Source organism: Bicyclus anynana, chromosome 16 (genome assembly GCF_947172395.1).
Source record: "Bicyclus anynana chromosome 16, ilBicAnyn1.1, whole genome shotgun sequence".
NCBI classification, from domain to species: domain Eukaryota; kingdom Metazoa; phylum Arthropoda; class Insecta; order Lepidoptera; family Nymphalidae; genus Bicyclus; species Bicyclus anynana.
The window spans coordinates 4,117,304-4,140,080 of NC_069098.1; the positions used below are offsets into that span (position 1 = coordinate 4,117,304).

General features: G+C 36.6%; 2 protein-coding genes across 3 annotated transcripts in view; one reads left to right on the top strand and one right to left on the bottom strand.

Annotated features, from left to right (window-relative positions):
* Positions 1-7,995, top strand: part of LOC112056130 (forkhead box protein N3-like) — a 28,295-nt gene extending 20,300 nt beyond the window's left edge. For both annotated transcript variants that reach the window (XM_052885994.1, XM_052885993.1), the window contains exons 8-9: positions 694-833; positions 1,877-7,995. In XM_052885994.1, coding sequence (XP_052741954.1) covers positions 694-831 — 138 coding nt within the window. In that variant the 3' untranslated portion in view covers positions 832-833; positions 1,877-7,995. The remainder of the gene's footprint in view (positions 1-693; positions 834-1,876) is intronic.
* Positions 7,996-9,919: 1,924 nt separating this feature from the next.
* Positions 9,920-16,656, bottom strand: LOC112056134 (E3 ubiquitin-protein transferase RMND5B). Its single transcript, XM_052885992.1, has 8 exons — positions 16,328-16,656; positions 15,314-15,406; positions 14,449-14,609; positions 12,548-12,754; positions 11,970-12,153; positions 11,217-11,401; positions 10,552-10,703; positions 9,920-10,055 (listed from the first exon to the last, which is right to left on the bottom strand). Exons 1-8 carry the CDS (start codon positions 16,461-16,463, stop codon positions 9,989-9,991), a joined length of 1,185 nt encoding a protein of 394 aa, XP_052741952.1. The 5' UTR covers positions 16,464-16,656; the 3' UTR covers positions 9,920-9,988.
* Positions 16,657-22,777: the final 6,121 nt, after the last annotated feature.

A 22,777-nucleotide genomic window follows, 5' to 3' on the forward strand; every position in this document is an offset into this window, starting at 1 on the left:
ATGTATGTAAGGAGCACTGAAGTCGCCTCTGGGATGGCTCAGCTAAATATCAGCTAGAAAAGTTAGTGCTAGACTCGATGTATCGCCGTTAATATGTCATTGGTATTGAACCGTTGATACAAACGAAATTGCAGACTTTGCAACACTATCGCAATGTCTGTCGGTATTATACCAGATATAGGTAAGTGTGCGCAGGAAATTCACGACCTTGTTCCTCTTGTCGCTTTCTACCACAGAACAGCAAGACGCCGCGAACGGTGGCATCCTTAGGCTCTGTCTAGAAAGGGCGAATTCGCCGCGATTCTCTCACGCGTATTACGCGCGACCGTTGCGTCTACAAGGCGCGTACCAACGCGCGAGCATTGGGGGAGGAATTCAGTACGAAAGATGGTGTTGAACGTGCACTCGCTCTGGAGTTCGCGCATTAACTGGACGCAACAAGGCGTCCCTAGCATCTCTACTCGCGCGCAATACGCGCGTATCACGCGCGAGTCGTGAGTCTAGCGTGCACGCGATTTATTTTGAATTTTGAATTCGCGCGATGCTTGTGGACGCGATGTATTGATGTCTAGTACTTCGACAACGCACGTATGAATTCGCGCGATACGATTCGCGACGAATTCGCCCCTTCTGGACAAGGTCTTACGTTGTGGATATCCCGGCAACACGTACTAAAGTTGTGTGTGTCCGCAGCTCCCCCCGGAAGCGCACCTGGTGATATCGCGGTGCGCGCGCGACGAGCACTCGTACAGCGGCGGCGAGGAGCGGCGCACGGCCGAGGCGCTGCTCAACCTGGCCGGGGTCACGCCCGCGCACCCGCCGCACAGCTAGCGGTGAGTGACAACACATCGTCCGCAGCTCCCCCCAGCAGCAGGTGATATTCCTTTACAAAAAAGCCCATGGCCAGTAATGAACGGTCATGTCATGTTTGGCACAACCTTCAAAATTATACCAGCTCAGTGCTCTGCTAAAGCATTACACTAAAACGGTCAGCGCATGTCCTTCGCAAGATTGCAATGTGTATTATTTTTGAAAGGGTGCAGTTTTTCGAGCAATTGACATTGAAATTTGAAATTTGTTTTTACACTTCGTTTTACGACGCCAATGCTTCAGAAAGGATGCAGTCTTATCGATTAAATCTGCTCTCTATTGCGAGCAGATTATTATTATAGCTTGACAAGTTCGTTGATGACACTCCCATGATATGCGGACGATGGGGGGGAAGAATTGCGCGGATAGAAATCGTGCACGCGGGGTATCGCTACCCCCCTTCCGGCCCGCTCGGACCATCGGGAGTGTTACAAACGAATTTACCAAGGTATAGAGTATTTCTGCACGCTTCTCTTTTCTCTATAACTGGAATGAGTTTTATGTCAAATCCAGGCCTTCCATTACGCATTGGAAGTATTCCGCAACTTAAATGTAATACATGGAAAGTCCCCAACTGACCTTCAAGGGCTGCGATGGCGAATACTTCAGAGAATTAAGGAGAACTTAATGTTCCCCCATTATGTGCCTCAATAGCTCAACGGTACGAGTGGTCGGCCTCATCACCGAGGGGGGTAGTTCGGTCCCCGCCCCGTTGGTCTATTGTCGTACCCACTTCTACTACAGTCTTTCCCGACTAGTTGGAGGGGAATATTGGTCATATTTAAAAGATATCGCAAATTTTCTTTAAAAAAAAATCAAAAATTTTTACACTTTTCAAATTAAGAAAAAATCATTAGAATCTGTTTAGATTTTATAGTTTTATTTTTAAAATCATAAACATCCTCCTCTGTTAAAATGAATCTTTTTTTTATTTATTACCAAAAACGGATATTTATTTACTAAATAAATAAATTTGATGATTAAACAACGGGTTTTCATGTTCCAGGTAATCCTGGGTGGTTTGTGGAACATTGCGCTTTGCCCAGCTGTGGGACTGAGCGCGCAAGAGCGGGGACGGTAACATCAAATGTAAGTCTTCCTAAGGAACTCCACGCTTTTTAATACAAACGTTTATTTTGTCACACACTAAGTGGACTGTATTATTATGTGTTTATTTATACTTTTTAAAATTTTATTTCGTAATTCGTATTTGTACTACCCTCGAAATATAAAAAAGGTTATTACATTGGTGAATACGCCGTAATCAAATATGAGATCAGTTATCAAAAAGGTTTTCCATTTTGATTAGTCTATGTAAAGGAGATGGTCCAAAATTGTATGGAGCCCAGGATTAGTCATTGTACCCTGGCGGAAACAAAAGAAAATATTTTTTAATGACATTTTTAATGCAGCAGTCGATTTGACGTTTGCTGTCAATTGTCATGTCATAGTTGCTTTAAGGGCGCCATCTTGATATAACTCACAAACTTGGGTTTTAATTTTATTTAGTTCGAATTCACTTATTTAGATTTTAATAAAATCCTTGTATTTTTTAAATTTTAATGATACGGAATACAAAAGTGGACCTGAAATGGACCATTTCCTTTGAAGCGAGCAATTTAAATATAAATTTATTGGGACAAATATCACCAACTTAGCGTGCATCCACTACTTATTATCACAAAAATAAAACGCTTCTATCAAATTCATAAATGCAAAGCTTTTTACAGATAAAAGCTTGACTCTTAGCTTTGTTAATCGCGTTCCCGTATTTACCAATGTAATGTTCTAAACATAAGTCTCAGACCAATTATAGAAGGACCCGTATCGCTCGCAAATTCACGAACAAAATTGTCTATCATTTTCCGAGGAATACCAGCTAGGTTTGGTATTATTATATCTTATGCTAAACTAGGAAGTTTTTTCCCGTTTTTTATACCATCCAACTATACAAAAAGGTATTTTTACGAAGCTCTTAAACCGACGAACACGAATGCAACTATGAAACATCGATATTATAGAGACAGGTTTTTATAATCGCATTAGATCATTGATCATATACTTTGACAGAAAAGCTAGCGAGGCGGGTCCTATACAATAATTGGTCTGAGCTATAAGTACATACTATATGTATCTGATGACATCACTATATATATTTCTGATAATTCTTCTCAAATCTGATAGTGGTAGAATTAGAAACTGGTTTTCTACTAGCGTGCGTACATTTTATGATTTATTTCTGTTTGTACTGCTCAAATGTTTTTATTTAGTAATGCCTTAATTCTAAGTTAAAATATTATGTAATAATAAATATTTCGTAGCGTAAATCTGTACGATGTATGGGGCAAAGCCCCGCGCAAAGTGATTGTTGACATATAAGTTCTAAGAACAAGAAAGTATGGTTCGATATCTTTAAATGTTGCTCGGCAAAATGTCACTTGTCTATGATCACCTCTATACGTTTAGACAAAAGTTTACCAATCTCTAGTCCAATAAAGACAATTCAATAGATTATTATTAAAAAAAAAAGTCTTGAACTTTTAGTAATATTCATACAGATAATTACTGATATATTATATTTAAATTAAATTATTCAATTCATATGAATATCATGATATATTATTATTATTACTTATATAGTGTAAGGCTTTTTCTTTGGCTAACACCTGACTTTCCATTCTATTTTTATACTTCAAAAACATCACTTTTTGTTTCCATATTAACGTGTTTTTTTCGTCTCGACCTTTTACCGCATTTGAAACTTCTTCAATAAAATCGGCTATCCAAATGTACTCTGGATCTATAAAATAGTTCGATTAAAAATATAAGTAGAAGATTAATAAGGATAGATGTGATACATATTTTATTAAATAATTGTTATTATTGAAAGGAATGGATAAATAGCTTAGTAGTTTCTCCTGCATTTAGGTTCCCCCTTTTTAAATATAGTTGAACATTCAAAATAATAATATATTTAATAAGAAAACTATTGTAGTACCTAAGGGAAAAGTGTTTACATATTCGTCGATTTTCAATCATTGCAGATTATTGCCAGTTTTATAGTTCTGTTTTAATTTTGTGAGCTGATAATTAAGTTTTGTATCTTATTATTACATGGACTAACTTTTTATTTAATGGGAATTTATAAACAATTTATTTGTATGAAGTTAACAGGGGTGTAGCCAGTTGTATTCAAAGGTGGGTAATATAATTAGGGGAGATTTCTAGTTCTACATATACAAAAAAGTTTGCAATGATTTGCTAACTGTATAATTATCTTACTTGGCACGTTTATATAAACCAAAATTAATTAATTTAAATTAGAAGTCATTATATGCTTTGATTTTTAACTTTATACAAACCAAGATAATATGGATGATACAGACTTACCATAATTAAAGCGAACCATTGCTGCAATATAGTAAAATCGACGGAGATGTTTAACACTACATAAATAGATTTAAGTTTTAAAAAAGTAATTTATTTAGCTTAGTCCGTTTTCGTGCAACATTATAAATATGAATTATGTGAAATCATATTCTAAACTGAGCATGAGCAATTTAGATGTATCGCAATATTATAAACTATTTACATTATTATACCTATGTGATCTGAATGTAATAATTATAATATTGTATATTATATTATACTATTTATAATATTGTATATTACAGGGCATTTGAAAATGATATAGTACGATCAAATATTGTTGTATTTATATAATACAACGCGAATATACACGAATATTTCGCGGAATTTACAGTAACTAAACTCAAATAAATTTAATACAATTCTAGGAGGTGTATTATTTAAATATAATTGAAAATTCATTAAGAAAATGGTACCATTAAAATTATAATAGTAAATTATCATCCAGAAGCGTAGCCTGAGCTCGATTCCGGGGCGGACTATGCTACTAAACCTAAATTTTATTTTCAAATTTTTAGATTTTTTTTAAGGCAATGAAAATGATTTACAATAAGCTACTGTCTCTTGTACTTTAAAGTGATATAATCTTAATCGACACATAATATGAATAAAGATATAATATTTATAGGTATTAGGTATAAGCTGTATTTTGTGTTCATTACTATGTGATCTACTTACTATCGCTTACAACTTTCTAATTAGTAAATATTTCAGTAATGTCTTGCATATTTATTGTATTTTACGTGAATTTCAAAGGGGCCATCGGCTGGGGGAAAAATGTCTCTTGACAAAAGAGTTTGGATGCCATTTGGAAACAAAATATGCTTTTATTTATTTAAATTGAATAAAATATTGAATTATTTAAATAAAATATTTAAGGGGATCTTTTTAGTAATTCTTCAGTGTTTTAATTAGTAATTAAATTATTCTAAAATTTCTAAGTTTATGTATATTGTGTTGCCACTTTTTTAAGATTTAATATTCCTTATAATGAAAACAAAGTAATTATCAAATATTTAAAACAATGCTTGGTAAGAATCTGAACGTACGTACGTACAAAAGCGGATGCGGAAACCTTATTTATATAAAATCTACTTTTTTTCCAAAGTGCACATGCAACGATGCACTTACTACATTTAAAATATATTTATTTACTTTATATCCCGAGCTTTGGATGTTGTCTTAATATAATTATAATTAAACTAGACTGATCCACGACTGATTTGAAAAGCAATATTATTATTTAGTGAATAAAATTTGCTTTCATTACGAATGCAATTTAGAAAATTACCACACAACAATTTGAAGAGGATAATTAAAGTACGCAATTGCAGCAAAAAGACAAATTAATATGAAAGAATAGATAGATAGCTATTCTTTCTTTAATTATATAAAAACGTTAAAAACGTAGCGTTGTCGTAAATATAAACTAAACTGTAAACTTTATCACGTGTTGTGAAGTTTGATTGCAAAGGTGATAATTGCAATTGCGTTGCGCGATTGATCCTCTGTTCCGTTTAAAAAATACAATCTATTCAATTGCAAGGCATTATTACAATTTGCGGATTATGATAATTAAAATATTGTATCACTGTAATTTATGATATGCTGTGTGCCAAATTGATAAAATAAAAATTACACGTAACCTATGCGATACTAATATGACCATTTAGAAATATCCATCGAATATGAGTAAATACTTAAAACAAAAGAGAATATTAATTACTCTACCTGATATTGGATATAATTATAACTAGTAATTAAATCATTAGAGAAACAGAAATGTAGTATAAATTAAAGCAGGTATATTTACATATATGGTCATTTCTAAATGGTCATAAGTTAAAAAAAACAATCCAAATGATTAAATAGGTACCAGAAATTAAGTGTATTTATATACGAAGGAAAAAGAATATATAACACATACTTAGATTAGATGATAAGTGATATTATAGTTATGTAATTAATTACCTAATGCTAAATTAAATACATACATTTTTGCTGTATTTAGAAGCGTCTTCCATCTTTAACTCATTGATCTATTAGATTATATCTAGTCGCGGAAGGAAACATCATTATAAAAAAATTAACGCTGAAACACATGATGAGTTTTAAAGAATTATATTAAATTTATAGTTTTCGGTTATAAACCTGATTAAGCTAACCTTGAGGGTTTTCTCCATCAACCCGCGGCATTGGATAAGAACGCCGGGTCACTATCTAGTACCTACTGCGCCACTCGACTGTCAAACATTGGTTGCCTTTTGAGGTCAACACCATGTACAAATGACACCACTTGTACTTTAAATAATTGAGCGTGTATAGAAGGCGTTATATTTTATATTGTTCATAAAACATTTGCTAACAATTGTATCTTTACGGCTTTGGTACATATTTTTTTCCGCGGCTGCACGGTAAGTAGCCTTTCTTTTGGTGGTATAAATGTAATATTATGTAGATGAAATTTTACAGCAATAATTAGTACCTAACATTCGCTAGTAGATGCTATATTGTGTACATTAAGGTGATTTCGAAAATATATAGTTCTATTGTATGATGTGCGTAACATCTTGACCGTGGCTTTGGTATATGGGAATAATGTCAGACTTTAAGTGACACTTTACAAAAAAAAACCCTTTGTGGTAACTCCTTTTGTCTTAGTCGCGGCCAATCGGTTGTTCGCAATAACATCTTGTTTATTTAATAAACAACCATTTGCGATTGAAATTTTATTTGGGAATATATGTTTTTCTCTTACGTTCAAATCGCAAGTTTATCTTGCAAAACGTCAAGTTTGCAAAAGAAATTGTGCTACGATTTGAATGTCAGCGTAAAATCACCATTTTTTAGGTACACGTACTTCAAAATTAGATACGAAGTAGGAATATAACACATGTAGCATCCATCTAAGAAGCAGATGTTTGTGTAATCAAAATTACATGACATGGTTATATCAACAGGATATTAAAATTGTTGCGGCTCATACTTTATAAAAAAAGAAAGTAATATATAATTTATTGATTAATTTATTTAAATTAGTTTGTAATGTTGTTATTGATTTTTATAACAATTGGATTGTTTGAAATTATCGTTTTTATGACACTTTATTGGGGGTGGTACCTTGATAAAAATGCGTCAAACATTAGTATTGCATTCAAAATAGTTTCATTACCAAGAAGAGAATTTTTCATAAACTGTTGAAAAAAATTCCAACCAAGGGGTAATAATGCGTGTCAAACACTTCTGACTAGAAGGGCGTAACCCACCCGCCTGCACCCGCAAATTACGTCTCTGAACAATAATAATTTATTTTGCTAGTAATAAAATTACAATGTACGTAATACGAGTAGAGTCGTTTCGTAATACGAGTGTATTACGAAATTTCTAATTTTATTTTTCCATTCCATTGGTAAAAATAAAATAAAATGAAAAAAATAGAATGCTAAGACTTTCGTCTCTCATATTACTTCGCTAATGTACCGCCAATAATTTGGAATAAATACGATATGCGTTTATATGTCGGAAAAATAATTTATTTAAGCTGTGAAATCATTGTTGTTGTTAATTTTTTGTCCGGCTTGTGAGCGAACAGCACTATTATTACAATTGTTGAGAGTTATTGCCAAATTTTTATTTGTCCTAAAAATCGTTTTGTCTGTGTACATATCCATTAAATAAATTATGTACTAAAGGTCATTATTTGTTTTATTTATTTTACGCAATTTTAAATAATTGAACCTAACTCTCCTAGTCCATAACAAGAAAATCGAAATAAAGAGAGTATGTTTGTAATGTAAGTAACATTAAAAAATCGTATGACGAAGCTCATACTGATACCAAAATGTAATAAGTACAGTATATTCTGAGTATACTATAACGTAACTTCGAGCAGCTTCGAGTCCGCTCTTTTTTATTCTTTACGTTAGCCCATGACTACAATCTCACCTGATGGTAAGTGATGATGGAATCGAACCCAGGAACTCCTGTCTTGTAAATCCACTGCGCCACAGGCCTCTGAACACGAGGTCTGTGGCTGCGCAGTATACGAAAACATCTTAAAGCGGTACCCAGTTCAGCGTGATCCAACGTCATAGCTAGAAGTTCGACGCATTAAAAATGAAACAAAGTAGGTAAAACTGAAATTATTTTTATTAAACAAACAATATTCACAAAAAACATCTCCAGACTCCAGTATAAGGCAGGTGATACGCAATTTCCAATTTCAATGTTTCGAATTTTACAAATAATTCAGAAATAAATTTTTAGGGAAAATTATGAAAAAAGTTTGTAGATAGCAACATTATGCGGATGTCTAGGAAACGCGCGCGAGACGTTTGCATTGTTTACTATGTTTACGAGTTTCACCGGCTTTACGTAGACATCCTGGATCATTTTATTCTGTGGTGTTAGATATTGGTTAGATATGACTAATTTTGTAATCTAATTACAATTTGTATTAACATTAGCTTATAATTGGGAGATGCGATTGAATTGGTTTTATAAAATTATTATAAGTATTTCTTTCATACTTATCTATAGCAAGTAGTCCGTAGTAGTCCATTAGCGGAATAATAAGAATTACAATAATGTCTAGGTATAAATAACTATATTTCTGTTGTGGAACCAAACAATAATAAACAAAGTATAAATTTTGGCAATATGTATCTATTTATTTTATACAAACTAGAAAAACAATAAATTCGTATACAGTAACATATATCTATTCTGTGCCTATTTTGCGATCAAATTAGGTGTTGCCACTCTTCAGTTAATATAATTGGTCAATCAGTTTTTTCTGAGTAGAACTTCTCGAAAATTAAAGCAACAAGTTATTTATGTAGGCTTACATCATCCAATAAACTGTAGATTAATTAATTATGCACTGCCCTTGAGGATTCATTAGAAATCAGTATTAAAGGAGAAGTTTTGTATTTTGTACAATTTGTACAGATAGTTCCTACCCATTGTTTATTGGATACCTTAGAAGACACTTCTACATATACCACGGCACTGATTCCTCGGCCGCGTGGTACTGGCATGCAACTTTTTGGACTTTTACTAACGCAAACACGGAGAGACATTTAACTAGATACCGCTTTAACATTTAATATAACCACGTTGCAAATAGAAAAAAAATATTCTTATAATAGTATGAAATACATTATAACGAACCCCCCTCCCCCCTTCTCCGCTCATTGCGTATGTGATTTCGGATCACGAGATCCTGGGTTAGGCAAAGAGATACCAAGTCTTCTGATGAATAGGAAAATGATGAGATAATTCTCAGCCCGGAGTAAGTTAGTGGTGCCTCTTGCGGGTCCAACCCGGTTTCCACCACCACCATCACCACCAAGATCACAGTCTGTCATGAGATCTTGACTTTGGCACATACATTGTGAACCTCATTTGTTTGGGGACCTACATTTGTGAGATCAGTTCTGACGCCCCTGTGACCGTAGTTAGAATCTACGTCCAGGTGACGTAAGAAATATGGGTTCTCGTCTACTTCGGTGATGGCGTTATATGCGGGTAGCCTTGAATAAGACGGTTTGCGGTATCTAGCCAAGTCAAACTCCGTGAGTCAAATGATTGTCTCAAATACGTCATTAAAAACGCTACATTCAATTTTAAATTTATATTGTATGTTAAACTTAATTATAATATTCCATAAATCTGTCGAACGTTGTGTTTACGAGAAGTATATCTGGCGAGCTTCTGACGGAGACTGCTCCATGGGGCAGTAGGGGCACTTCAATCTGAAACAATAGCACAATATGTACACGAGCGATTCTTGTATGTATACAACTTACGTTTGGAGGCAGGTTGGGATTGAAGAATGCAAACGAGAAAGATTTAATGCTTATTAATAAGGAATTTTGCATAACTTTAATTTCTAGGGGGGCGGGGGGTTGTCATCAGTCGTATGTTTTCTGTCATCGCTATATTCTTATTTCTCTGTTAAAAACAATATTATTAGCTAATATAAATAAATTAATAAATATATTTGGAAAATACTATCATCTAGCCCCGAAGTAAGCATCATGTGTTATGGGTACTAAGATAGCGGATTTCATGATTTACATTTATTACATTTAAATAAATTCAAGTCAATCTCATCTAAATAAATTTTATTTATTGTAATAAATCTGGTAATTGTCCAAATTTGCACTATTATTTTAATAATCTGATAAAACTATCAGATGGGGCACGCGACGCCGAGCGGCACCCCCTCCTGTTGGTGTATCAACTCACTTGAGCCCCGCGGCGAGCTTGTTGAGCGCGTCCCGCGAGATGACGTGCCCGCAGAGCAGGCGCATGGGCGGGTTGTGGTCCGACGCCTGCTGGCGCAGGATGGGGCACGCGAACACGGAGTGGTAGCCGCCCCCCTCCTCGCCCAACTCCACCTGTTCATTCAAATGGGTTTTAATGTATAATAAAGGTAAATAAAATATCCAAACCGAGGTCTTGGTAGATGTAGAATCATCATAAAGTTTAAATATGTGCTTTAGACCACACAACTCAAGTAAAACTTCTTTCAAAAATAAAAATAACGTCATCTATGAGCCTCAGGCGTAACTGTAATGCAAAAGGTTCTTGAAGTGTACAAAAAGGTATTGTTTCAAAGTTCTCCAAAAACGCCATATACTGGTACTTTAAAATAACAAACACTGTTCATTATGCTTGTAGATGGCAGCTCGCATCTTAAAAGCTCCGCCCAATGACACTTTTCGTAAAGCATTCACCAACTTACTCCCCAAATCGAACTTGCGTAAAGAAGTATGTAATTTTTTTTTTTTTGTTTATTGGATAGTTCTCATTATGTTTCGAGTCTAAAGCCTAGAGTCTGTCAGTAGTCTAGAGTTAGAAGAGTTGACAATTGGTTTGTATTGGTCTGGAGCGTACGCAGCAGTACTCACCTCCAGCGGCAGCTCGTCGTCGGCCCAGGCGGCGAGCACGTGCGGGTGCGACATCTTGGCGCGGATGTCGTGCAGCGCCGGCAGCACGCGCGCGCCCGCCAGCACGGCGCCCGCCAGCGGCGAGTGCGGCGCCAGCCGCAGCAGCGAGCACGCCTCGCGCAGGAACTGCTCGCCCGCCTCCGCGCCTGTACAGTAGCAGTACGGTTACTGGCGGCCTCGTGCGGCACGCATGGGGCGCGCACACTCACCCAGCGCCCTGAGGTCGAGCAGGTGCGTGTAGTCGGGCGGCGGCGGCGCGGGCGGCGCGGCGCGCGTGCACCACACCAGCACGCCATGAGGCGCGCACACTCACCCAGCGCCCTGAGGTCGAGCAGGTGCGCGTAGTCGGGCGGCGGCGGCGCGGGCGGCGCGGCGCGCGTGCCCCACACCAGCACGCCATGAGGCGCGCACACTCACCCAGCGCCCTGAGGTCGAGCAGGTGCGCGTAGTCGGGCGGCGGCGGCGCGGGCGGCGCGGCGCGCGTGCACCACACCAGCACGCCATGAGGCGCGCACACTCACCCAGCGCCCTGAGGTCGAGCAGGTGCGCGTAGTCGGGCGGCGCGGCGCGCGAGCACCACACCAGCACGCCATGAGGCGCGCACACTCACCCAGCGCCCTGAGGTCGAGCAGGTGCGCGTAGTCGGGCGGCGGCGGCGCGGGCGGCGCGGCGCGCGAGCACCACACCAGCACGCCATGAGGCGCGCACACTCACCCAGCGCCCTGAGGTCGAGCAGGTGCGCGTAGTCGGGCGGCGGCGGCGCGGGCGGCGCGGCGCGCGTGCACCACACCAGCACGCCCATGCAGGCCCGCAGCGCGCGCTCGTGCCGCGCCACGTGCGGCGCCAGGTGCGCGCGCGCGTACGCGATGGCGGCCGATATGCCCTCCTCGCGCGCCAACTTAATTTAATATGTACAAGATAAATTTTAATATTATGCATACTATGCATAAGTTTATAATTTGTTACTGTCTTTCATCTAACACACTTTAAATTGTTAAATTTTTTGAAAATGTGTTACCCACAGCAAGCATACATTTGCCTCATCCAATACGAAAGAAACCAAAAGTCAATTGGAGAATGCAGTTGAATTTATACATTAAACTAAGTCTTACAAACAAGTAGCAAAGGCCCCTGTACTAGATGGAAAACTCGTATTAGTGAGTGCCCTGCTTTCACTACACAGAATAACCGTAGTTAACAAATAACAGAATTATAATATTTAATGTGTGTTTATGTGTGAATGTGTGTTTTATATGAAATAAATTTGAAGGTATATTATATAACGTATATACCTTCATCATCTGCATGCGGTGCAGCGTGAAGAGCAGCGGCGAGTGCGCGAGGTCGTGGGCGCGCGCGGCGGCCCAGGCCAGCGCGGGCGCGGGGTCGGCCAGCGCCAGCGCGGCGGCGCAGCGCTGCAGCTGCGCGAACGTGCTGCCGCGCTCCGACACACCCACGCGCGCCTCGCCCACCAGCGAGTCGCCCACGTCCTCCAGATCCTGATGTACACAGAGTAACCAGAGTCAGTCTTTACAAGCAACGTACTGAACCCAATGAAAGTCATTAAAAAAAACAAACGTCACGCGTCTCCTTGACAACCGCATATACAAACTTTTTTTCAAAATTTGTATTTCAAAAATTGAACACAAACAACAATAATTACGTAAATTAATAATATAATAATCAATAATTATGAATAAAAAAATACTCCATTCTATTTCTTTAGGTTTTGTGAACAGTTTTTAAAATATTTAAAAACATAAGACGCCATTTGTCTTGAATAATATTGAAAACTACTGATGTGTCATACTGACTCAAGAATGTATTACTTTTTGAATTTTGTATTTGGAGCAGCTACGACACCGTCATATTCCATGTGCTCCATTTGTATATTATTGATTAATCTGTGCTAATATACAACAACTGACAGTCAGGTATTTTCCAAACTCCAAATAATAAAATTCAAGCCCAAATCCTGCTGCTCCAAATAATAAATAAATGTCAAATCAACTATTTAAGGTTGACTTAACTATCAAACAGATTTGATGATGTTACGCAATTGCCCCCTAGTCTGGCAAGTTCGTTGATAACACTCCCATGATATGCGGGCGACGAGGGCAAAGACTGCGCGGGTGTGAAATCGTGCGTGCCGGGAAGTGAGGTGCATCAGCCATAGGTTTTCATTCATCGCTACACGCCCCCCGGCCCGCGTGAATTCATTCGGAACACCGTGAGTGTTACGAATGTAGTTGCCAAGCTATAATATGTGAAACTTCTTAGTGTTTGGTACACTACATTACAACAAAACACAGCAGCAAAAAGCAGATATCCATGATAGCCCAGTGGATATGATTACTGCCTTCAATAGGGATGATGACAGTTTTTTAAATTGTATATAAATTAAGAGTACGCTAATAGTAAAGCAATTTTGTACAAGTAACAGGGTATCTGCGATCATTACTTTCGGAGCTACAGGGATTTAAAGAGTCAGATTTGCGGCGCTGCCGCGGATCCCTGAAAAACGCCCCATACAAAATGGTACGCACTTATGACGTCGTAGGCAATTGATGATCGTTAGATTTGTATGGGCGTTTAAACAAAATTACTAATATCTTTGTTATTTCTGCGTTTAGGTTTATAGTTCATATATTAAAAAATATCACATTTAATGTAAGGAAGCTAAAACTGTATGAATTTTCATCTAACTACGATAAAATATTTTTAGTAGATTTTGAAATTTTATAATCTTATTTATTTTGCAAATATCCAGTCAATCTTTGCTTTTTATGTGTAAATTAGTTAACATTGACCTTATTTACCCGAATGTATCATAAAAATCAATATATTAAAACCTAGTCATCATCCCCATTCAAAAGATGTAGGTTCGAATCCATCCAATCCAAGCCCACTGCATGTATGAGTGTCCTAATTTTCAGTTAAGTGCCTTTTAAGATATTAAATATCATGTATTTCAAACAGTGTAGGACAAAACATTGTGAGGAAACCTGTATACCTGAGAATTTTATTAATTCTCTGTGTGTGTAGATTCTGTCAATATTTATATAAAGCATGGACCATTTATAAAAGCCATTGGGCCAGCGTGGTGGTCTATTGGCCTAACCCCTCACATTCTGAGAGGAGACTCGAGCTCAGCAGTGAGCTGAACATGGGTTGGTAATGATGATGATGATACCTGTCTATACAGATGTTGTGCTATAGCCTGCTCCATGATGGGTCTGTTGGTATCAGAACAGAAGGACTCAGCCTTGGGAGCCACGGCTGCATAGTCAGCTATGAAGTGCCTGTCGATTGACTTGCCCACTCGGGATACTGTGGCATGTAACTCACGATGATCTGGGAAGAAAAAATATAAGTTTAACAATTTAAATGTTATTCAAAATATTTTAACTATGTCTAATTTATTTTCATTAATTTAAAAACAAATTGTTTATTAGGTGTGATATATATGATAGGTACCAATAATTAATACCCTCATTTTTAATTTCTTTCTTGGTAAATATGGTAAATGGCTTTAGTATAGACTACTAAAATTAATACCCTCATTTTTAATTTCTTTCTTGGTAAATATGGTAAATGGCTTTAGTATAGACTACTAAAGCCAAACTCAATGTGAAATATTTATTATTTTTTATTTAATCCCTTACTAGTAGTATCAATGAAAAAATGGAGTAACTTCTCCCATTTTCCCAACATTTCCCTTCACTGCTCTGCTTCTATTGATTGTAAAGTAATGAAAAGTATATTATAACCTGCCCAGGAGTATGAAGAATAATTGCACCAAGTTTCATTAAAATCCGTCAAGTACTTTTTGTTTCTGTAACAAACATACAGACAGGCAGACACAAAAATTTTACTGATTGCATTTTTGGCATCACTATTGATCATTAATCACCCCCTGATAGATATATTGGAAATATATTTCATGTACAGAATTGACCTCTCTACAGATTAGTTAAAAGTATATATGCAAACTCCCTGCACAGTGCACATTGAGTACGACTTAAGTATAGATCATTGATATTTTGGTGACTGTTTACCTGTAGAAAGTTGAAACACTGATTGTTTGACTGATGATGCCAGATCATTTACAACTTTTGTTTGACTCTGTGATAAAGGAGTGTTGGGAGGTTCTGAAATAAATGAGAATATAATAGTTAATAGTTTTATGGAACTCAAGCAATTTTTATACCTATTATAGTTGAGAATTGAAACAACAAATTATTTTAACACTACCCAACTCCCTGTGGTTACACCTGTGTAGTTCTATAGGTGAGGATTTTAAATTGATCAGTCAGCTTGTGTCGTCATGAGTCTAGATAGTACGAAGCTAGGTGGGGGAGTAGTGGGAGACCGTTAGACCGAGAGGATATAAGAGACTGCTTGGGTGGATTAGCTCATTCTTGTTGAGGTGTTCGATGCATTCTTTTTTTTAAATTAAATATGACCAATATTCCCATTCCTCTCCAACTAGTTGGGAAAGACTGTATTAAGAGTAGGTACAACAACAGACCAACGGGGCGAGGATCAAACTACCACCCCTTTGTGATGAGTCCGACCGCTCTTACCGTTGAGCTATTGAGGCTTCACATTTTCACAGCTTTGTTAGATAATAATCTTGGGTTGTTATGGGATAGGCAGGGAGAGTAACTTGAGTGGAAAAGAGGAGTGTTTGTTAACAGTCAAAGGCGCCTTTTACCCTCATCGTTCACAAGTGCATGACTCCACTCAAGGTCATTCTCTGCCACTCTGGGTTTATTGGTAACAAAATTCTTAGTGGGAATTGTTAGACCTGACAGACTTTCATTCAATAATTGTGTTTTACAGACAGACGTTTCTATGTCAAACCCGTTTTCTCCGACATATTAATGAATAGCTAATAATAAAGGAAAAGAAGTTTGCGAATTTTGTTTCGTTGCTGCGTGAATCATATTTATAAATTATGAAACATTCATAATTTATAAACAGATTAGAATGGAATGGGAGAAAGTTATTGTTACAAGAATTGCCAAATCATTGTAGTTATATGAACGTTTTATTGACGTTTTACTTACGCTGAGATATTTCTTTTCTTAGTTCTTCAACCTGATTGATTACTTCTTCTAAAATTTTGTTTGTATGTTCATTGAGAGCAGTGAATTTTGACGTAGCTTTGTCCAAATCTTGTTCGACACCAAGACATGAATCCATTGTTTAGGTCACCAAAATTTAAATAAATTGCATTAAGCAATGTATGTCAAATTGCCAAGCTTTATGTTTATTGCTAAGTCGTAAAGATTTATTTGGTTTGGATTTTATTTTTTATTTTTAACGAAAAATACTGCTTCGTTCCGTAAGTTTAGCTTTGTCCAATCCACAAACGGCTAAAAAGATACAGACAGCTTACTTCATAGAAACTGCTTAGCACATTTGAGAAATTTGAATTTCATTCATAATTTTAAAATCATATAACCACAAATTTCATTCATAAATTTATCCTTTATCTCTCTCATACAAGGCAAATCTTCATTAAAAATCCCTTTGCCCTCTCTTTCTATTCTATGTATATGTAGAATGTGCCTACACGGCGGAAACGGAAATGCTTGTAGTAATTTGAAAATGGTTGGAAGGGGTCGTAGGTTTATTCCGTAGTTAAATTGATTTGTGAAAGTAGGTTATGCCGTACTATTTGTGGTTATCCCATATAACCGCAAAATGTTACCGGTCTTCTGATATGCCGGTTTCGTTTATCTCGATTATTTATATTGTTACTAGACTTTTTCTTTTGTATGATAAAAAAAAGGCAAAATCTTTTATTTATTTCTTTAATAAAAATGTAAACATTTCCATGCAGTAAAATACCAAATTGTACAGTTACAAAATTATATGACTACTTCACAAAATATATGACAGATGTCGCGTAATTAATGGATATAACGCATTTAAACTGGATGGAATGTGGTCACTGCTCTTTAGTAAAAAAAAGTTCTGTCTCCTATAAAAATGCTTGAACCCCTTTTTCATTTTTAGTGAATTATTTATAACTTTTGCAATTTTAGTGAGCGGGCCTTCAAATTTTTCAAAAACTATGTATATTCAATTCCGAATCGAATGACACCTCAACCATTTTTATAGGAGACTAGCGGACGCCCGCGACTTCGTCCGCGTAAATTTCGATGTCAACTTTACTGCTACCCCTACCCTACCCCTACCCTACCACTACCCCAACCCTACCAACCACTACATCTACCCTACCCTACCCCTACCCTACCCCAAAGCTACTACTACCCTACCCCTACCTTATCTACACCCTACCCCCATCCTACCCCTACCCTCCCCGTACCCTATCCCTTTCCTACCCCTATCCCACCCGTACCCCTATCTCACGCCTATCCTACCCTACCACTTCCCTATCCTACCCGTACCTCTACCCTACCACTACCCTACCTCTACTCCTACCCCACCACTACCCTAAACCCGGCCCTAACCCTACCCTACCCCTACACTACCCCTACGCTTCCCTACCCGTACCCTACCCTACCCTGTAACTTCTCTATCTTACTCCTACCCTTAGCAAAATCGGTCCAGTCCTTCGAGAGTGGTGGTATGATCAAGAGAAGTAGAGACTTCTATGCTAATAATATAAAGAGGTAAAGTTCGTGTGGTTGTAGGAGGTAATCTCTGGATCTACTGGACCGATTTGGAAAATTGTTTTACCAATAGAAAGCTACGTTATTTGCGAGTGTCATAGGCTATGTTTCATCCCCATATTCACACGGGAACGGGAACTACGTAAATGAAAGCGCCGGGCGTCATATAGCGGAATTTCTGCGTCTTTTAGAAATTTTGTATTATCTCCGAAACTATTTAACTAATTAACATACTATACAGGGCAAATCTTATCTCCATAATATCCTTGTGATTATTAAATAATTTATTTTAATAAGGATTAAAGTTTAGTTGTATAAATAATGACGTAAACCTAAGTATATAAAATTAATAATTTTTAAAACACAAAAGGTACTATATCTGCTAATATATAGAAGATAGATATATGGTGTCGCGGACTTTTTTGTAGAACTTTTAAAGATACATAAAGTCTCTATACATTAATTAAAATTTTACACAATAGTTAAGGCAGCGCATGCGAATAAGTCTGTTTAAGAGGATTTTCAGTCCGACCTGTATGACAAAAACTGTGATAACTCGGCTAATATATATGATACCAATATAAAATATAGCCTATAGCACTCCCCGATAATGTAGCATTCTATTGGTGAAAGAATTTTTAAAATCGGACCAGTAGTTCCGAAGATTACCCCATTTAAAAAATGTGACAAACTTACAAACTATACCTCTTTATAATATTAGTATAGATGGAGAACTTTTTTTATACTAAAGAGCACATGTAGATCAGACTAATATGATAGATACACCACCTTATTATCTATAACTAATTTGACTATTTTTTGTGTAATAATTATTTTTCTTTCATTAGGACCCGATTTAAAACACATTGTCCGGTAAAAAATGATGAAATCTAATTTTGAATCGAAAAAACAATTATTTTAAAAACTTGTACACTTATAGAGGGTAGTAAATTAGTATAAAACGTAGAATTGTAGAATTAGGTGGCGTATCTACCATTTGCGTTTTATCCATTATTTACGGGACGTGGCCTTGTCCGGGACAAGTTAACATGTACTCTGAGGCACAGGGTGTAACACCACTAAATTCCCAACTAAGGACTGAGAATTATAAGTCAAAATTTCTTAGATGAAAAGCTCAGTATCTTATATAACCCCGGACCTCGTGACCACATAGGGTAACCACTGAACCAGAGAGGCTTATGTTATAAGTATGTAAGAGAGTTATGTTAACATAATTGTGGAACACTATAACTAAGATCTTCGTATGACTTCATTTTCCCAAGTAAAAGGCAGTGTACAGTGTACCTCTGTAACTGAAGACGTCCGAAGCATAATAATTGACCTGTAAGGTAAAATTAAGTAAATTAGTATTATGTATATAAGTATAAAGTATTTCTCCTGGAAATAGTTTACAACTGTTAAAATTATTTAAAATCCTACAGAATTTATATACATAACTAGCTGACGCCCCCCGGTTTCACCCGCGTAGTTCCCGTTTTGGTGAGAATAGGAGGATAAAAATATGCCTATGAAACTCACAAATAACATGGTAAAAGAATTTGGAAGTCAATCAGTAGATCCAGAGGTTATTTAGTTCAATAAATATTAAGCCAGACTTCTAAAGGTTATAGTTTTTGTTAGCAATTTTCCTCTTCTTTTTGAATCTTTTGGCAAATAGGAAATATCTTAAATAGTTTTTGATATTAAAAAAACAAACCCCTTATATTTTAGTTAATTGTTTATAACTTTTGCAATTTTTGCAAGCAGCCCTTTAATTTTTTCAAAAGCTTTTCAAATGTGTTTCCGAAAAAATGACACCTCAATCATAGTTCTAGGAGAAGGAGAAAAAGTTTCAATCTAAATGGCGTTTGTGAACTAGAACTAATGGGGTGTAATGCCACCAACTTTCCAACTCACGGCTGATAATTATAACTAAAAATTTCTTAAAAGAAGGAAAAACTCAGTATCTCATTTAGCTCTACCCAGGATTTGAACCCAGGACCTTGTGAACACATAGACTAACCACTGGACCACAGAGGCAGTCATGTTGACATATGGAACACTATAACGAAGTTCTTTATAATATGACTTCATTTTCCAAAGTAAGGCAGTGTACACCTCTAAAACTGAAGACATCTGAAGCATATTTGACCTGTAAAGTAAAATTTATTATCATGATTTTTTGATTTACCTTCGTCAAATTCGTAAACAATTTTTACCAAAATTATATTAAACTAGCGGATGCCCGCGACTTCGTCCACGTGGTAAGTTCAGTTTTTCACAAATCCCGCGGGAACCATAGATTTTCCGGGATATTCCTAAATTAATCCAGGGTAATATCTATCTTCGTTATAAATTTCAGCCAAATCGGTTCAGTAGTTGCGGCGTTAAAGAGTAACAGCTACCCTACCATACTCCCACCCAACACCTACTCTACCATACTCTACTGAACTCTACCTCTACCATAAGTATCCTATGTTCTTCTCCTAGATCTAAGCTCCTCTCCACCAATTTTTAGCCTAATCGGTCCAGCTGTTCTTGAGGTATAAGTGTTGTAACAAACCTGACTTTCTTTTATATTTATAGATTTCTCAGACATGTTAGTTACAAAAATTATACTATTATATACCACTCATAATATTCCCACCCCACAAATGACAAAATTAGTCAAAAGGATTATCAGAGCGAATCTTCTAGTGTAGCCTTATTTAAATATTTGACATCCGTATCTATCTCCTGTATGGAGACAAGTCTGGTGCTGTAGTGGGCTGTTAGTTAATTAGTTAAATCAATACGTAATCTTAACCTACCTTCATCTTAAGTAATTTTTTATGTTCTCGGACACCCTCCTCCTAAACCAACAGTAGCATATTCTTAACATTGATGGAAGCATATTGAGCACGCAGATGCCCAGTGATCCAGGTATTCTGAAAAATATTAGATAAGCATTTTAACAAAATATGGAACACCATATGATATTATGATATACTAACAGACGCTTGCTACTCAACACAAATCCCACTGTGTTTTTCTTTGCAATAAAAGTAGCCGTGTTAATACAGAGTAAACTGTTCCAAATTTCAGTCAAATCGGTATGCAAGCCGCAGCGTAAAGGAGGTACAAACATACTTACAGAGACACACACATTCGTGTGATGATATGGCTTGTTCTTGTTAATTAATAAAGCCTTACGTGATTCTTCCCTCGCTTTAAGATCACCAGATTATTGGACCAAAATATTTGCGCCAGTAATCCCTCCTGTACTCTCGTCTGTTTGTCGACTCCGTTTCCCACTGGGATTTCTCCTAGTCTTCCACAAAGTTGCTTGAAGTAACGGGGTCCACCGCATGAAAGTGAGAGTGGAGTTGAGGTGCAGAGGCTAGAGAGTTACACTTCATTTGTAACTCTTATATTGCGCTTGTCACCCCCATAAACCCCGAAAAATGGTATGGAGTTATAATCTACAGTTCATATTAATTCTCAGTCTGGAGTAGGGAAGCTGAAGTTGTTACACTCCCTTCCCTCAGAAAGCATTTCCTAATATAATGTAATGCATAATTACCTTCATCTTATCGTAGGAACTTGGGTTTATATGTTTATCGTTTAAATCTATGGTTCTGGCACGTCCTCCTGCACCATCAGTAGCATAAGCACGTTCAATGAAAGCCCATTGAGCATGCTGATTTCCAATGATTAAGTCCTTCTTCTGAAAATTATTACGAAAGCATTTTAACAAATGAGGAACATCATGAATATGATATACCTTGTTGTTATTAATCATATAATAAAATATATTTTCAGCATCTTCATTACTATTATGAAGGCATTCTCTGTGTGTATCAGTTATTAATGAATTTATTGCAGCTACATTTGCAGAACCTTAATCACAAATCGTAGCTCTTAAAATAAATCCAGATTTAAATATTGCCTCAATTATTTCTCTAAGAATTCTTTATAAATTTAAAGTCTTTATTCCATCACAGAGAAAATAATAAGCTAAAGGTATTTTCCAAGATGGAAATAAGCCACGTAACATAAAAACTAAAACTTTATCTGCAACATTATTTGCTCGTTCACCACCTATGTTCCTAGGTCTTCAAAACCCTCAATAACTCCAGAATGAATATTAAAAAATAAATTTTTGTTGACAGCCATTTCATCAAACAACAATATACACTGCAAACCCATAGTCTGTGTGTCCTTAGCACAATCAGCCAAATGCTGGAAAATAAATTCATTAATACCTGGTCTCACAGGTATTTTAGTTAATAGAGAGTTTGTAGTTGATTTGGATAGGAATATTAAATATTTCTGTAAGAATTTGTAAAAATTAAGGCTCAACTTAAATAATGTAAGTGCAAAGATTTTCTCATCATTAGTGTATCTAGGAGATTTGACTTTAGAATCAGATAATCTTAACTGTGAATCCACTAATAATTTCCCAAACTGAGTTAACAAAGGATAATTTGAAATAAAATATTGTCCTTACTAGCACAAAGTTTTGACTATAATTGTTAGCATTTGTAAGTCTCATTGCGCAACATTAGTTTTAATGTTCTAATATTCTGACGTAACTTTTGCTTCCTAGGAGTTTCAAACTTAGCTGATCGAACTCTAGGAATTATGTCAGACTTTCTATGAGGCTTGTGTCTAAAATGAGGCCTAACATGCACAAAGGGATTCTGTGAAGCAGAAGGCAGGGGATCAGGTAAAATTGAACTCTGTAAATATTCGGACTGGGATTGTGAGCCTAGGCAGACACTATTTGTAGAAATATAATTGATTGTTCGTTAATATTGACATTTAATGCGTTAGTCTGCATTTCAGGCTATTTGTTTGTTTGTGAAGTAGTAGTTACATGGTCAACTATCGTTT

Coding starts and splice junctions, on each gene's coding strand:
- LOC112056134 (XM_052885992.1), bottom strand. CDS start 16,463: ATGGATTCATGTCTTGGTGTCGAACAAGATTTGGACAAAGCTACGTCA. Junction 12,755..14,448: donor CACAACATCTGTATAGACAG/GTATCATCATCA, acceptor TGTGTACATCAG/GATCTGGAGGACGTGGGCGA. Junction 12,154..12,547: donor ACCGCATGCAGATGATGAAG/GTATATACGTTA, acceptor TATTAAATTAAG/TTGGCGCGCGAGGAGGGCAT.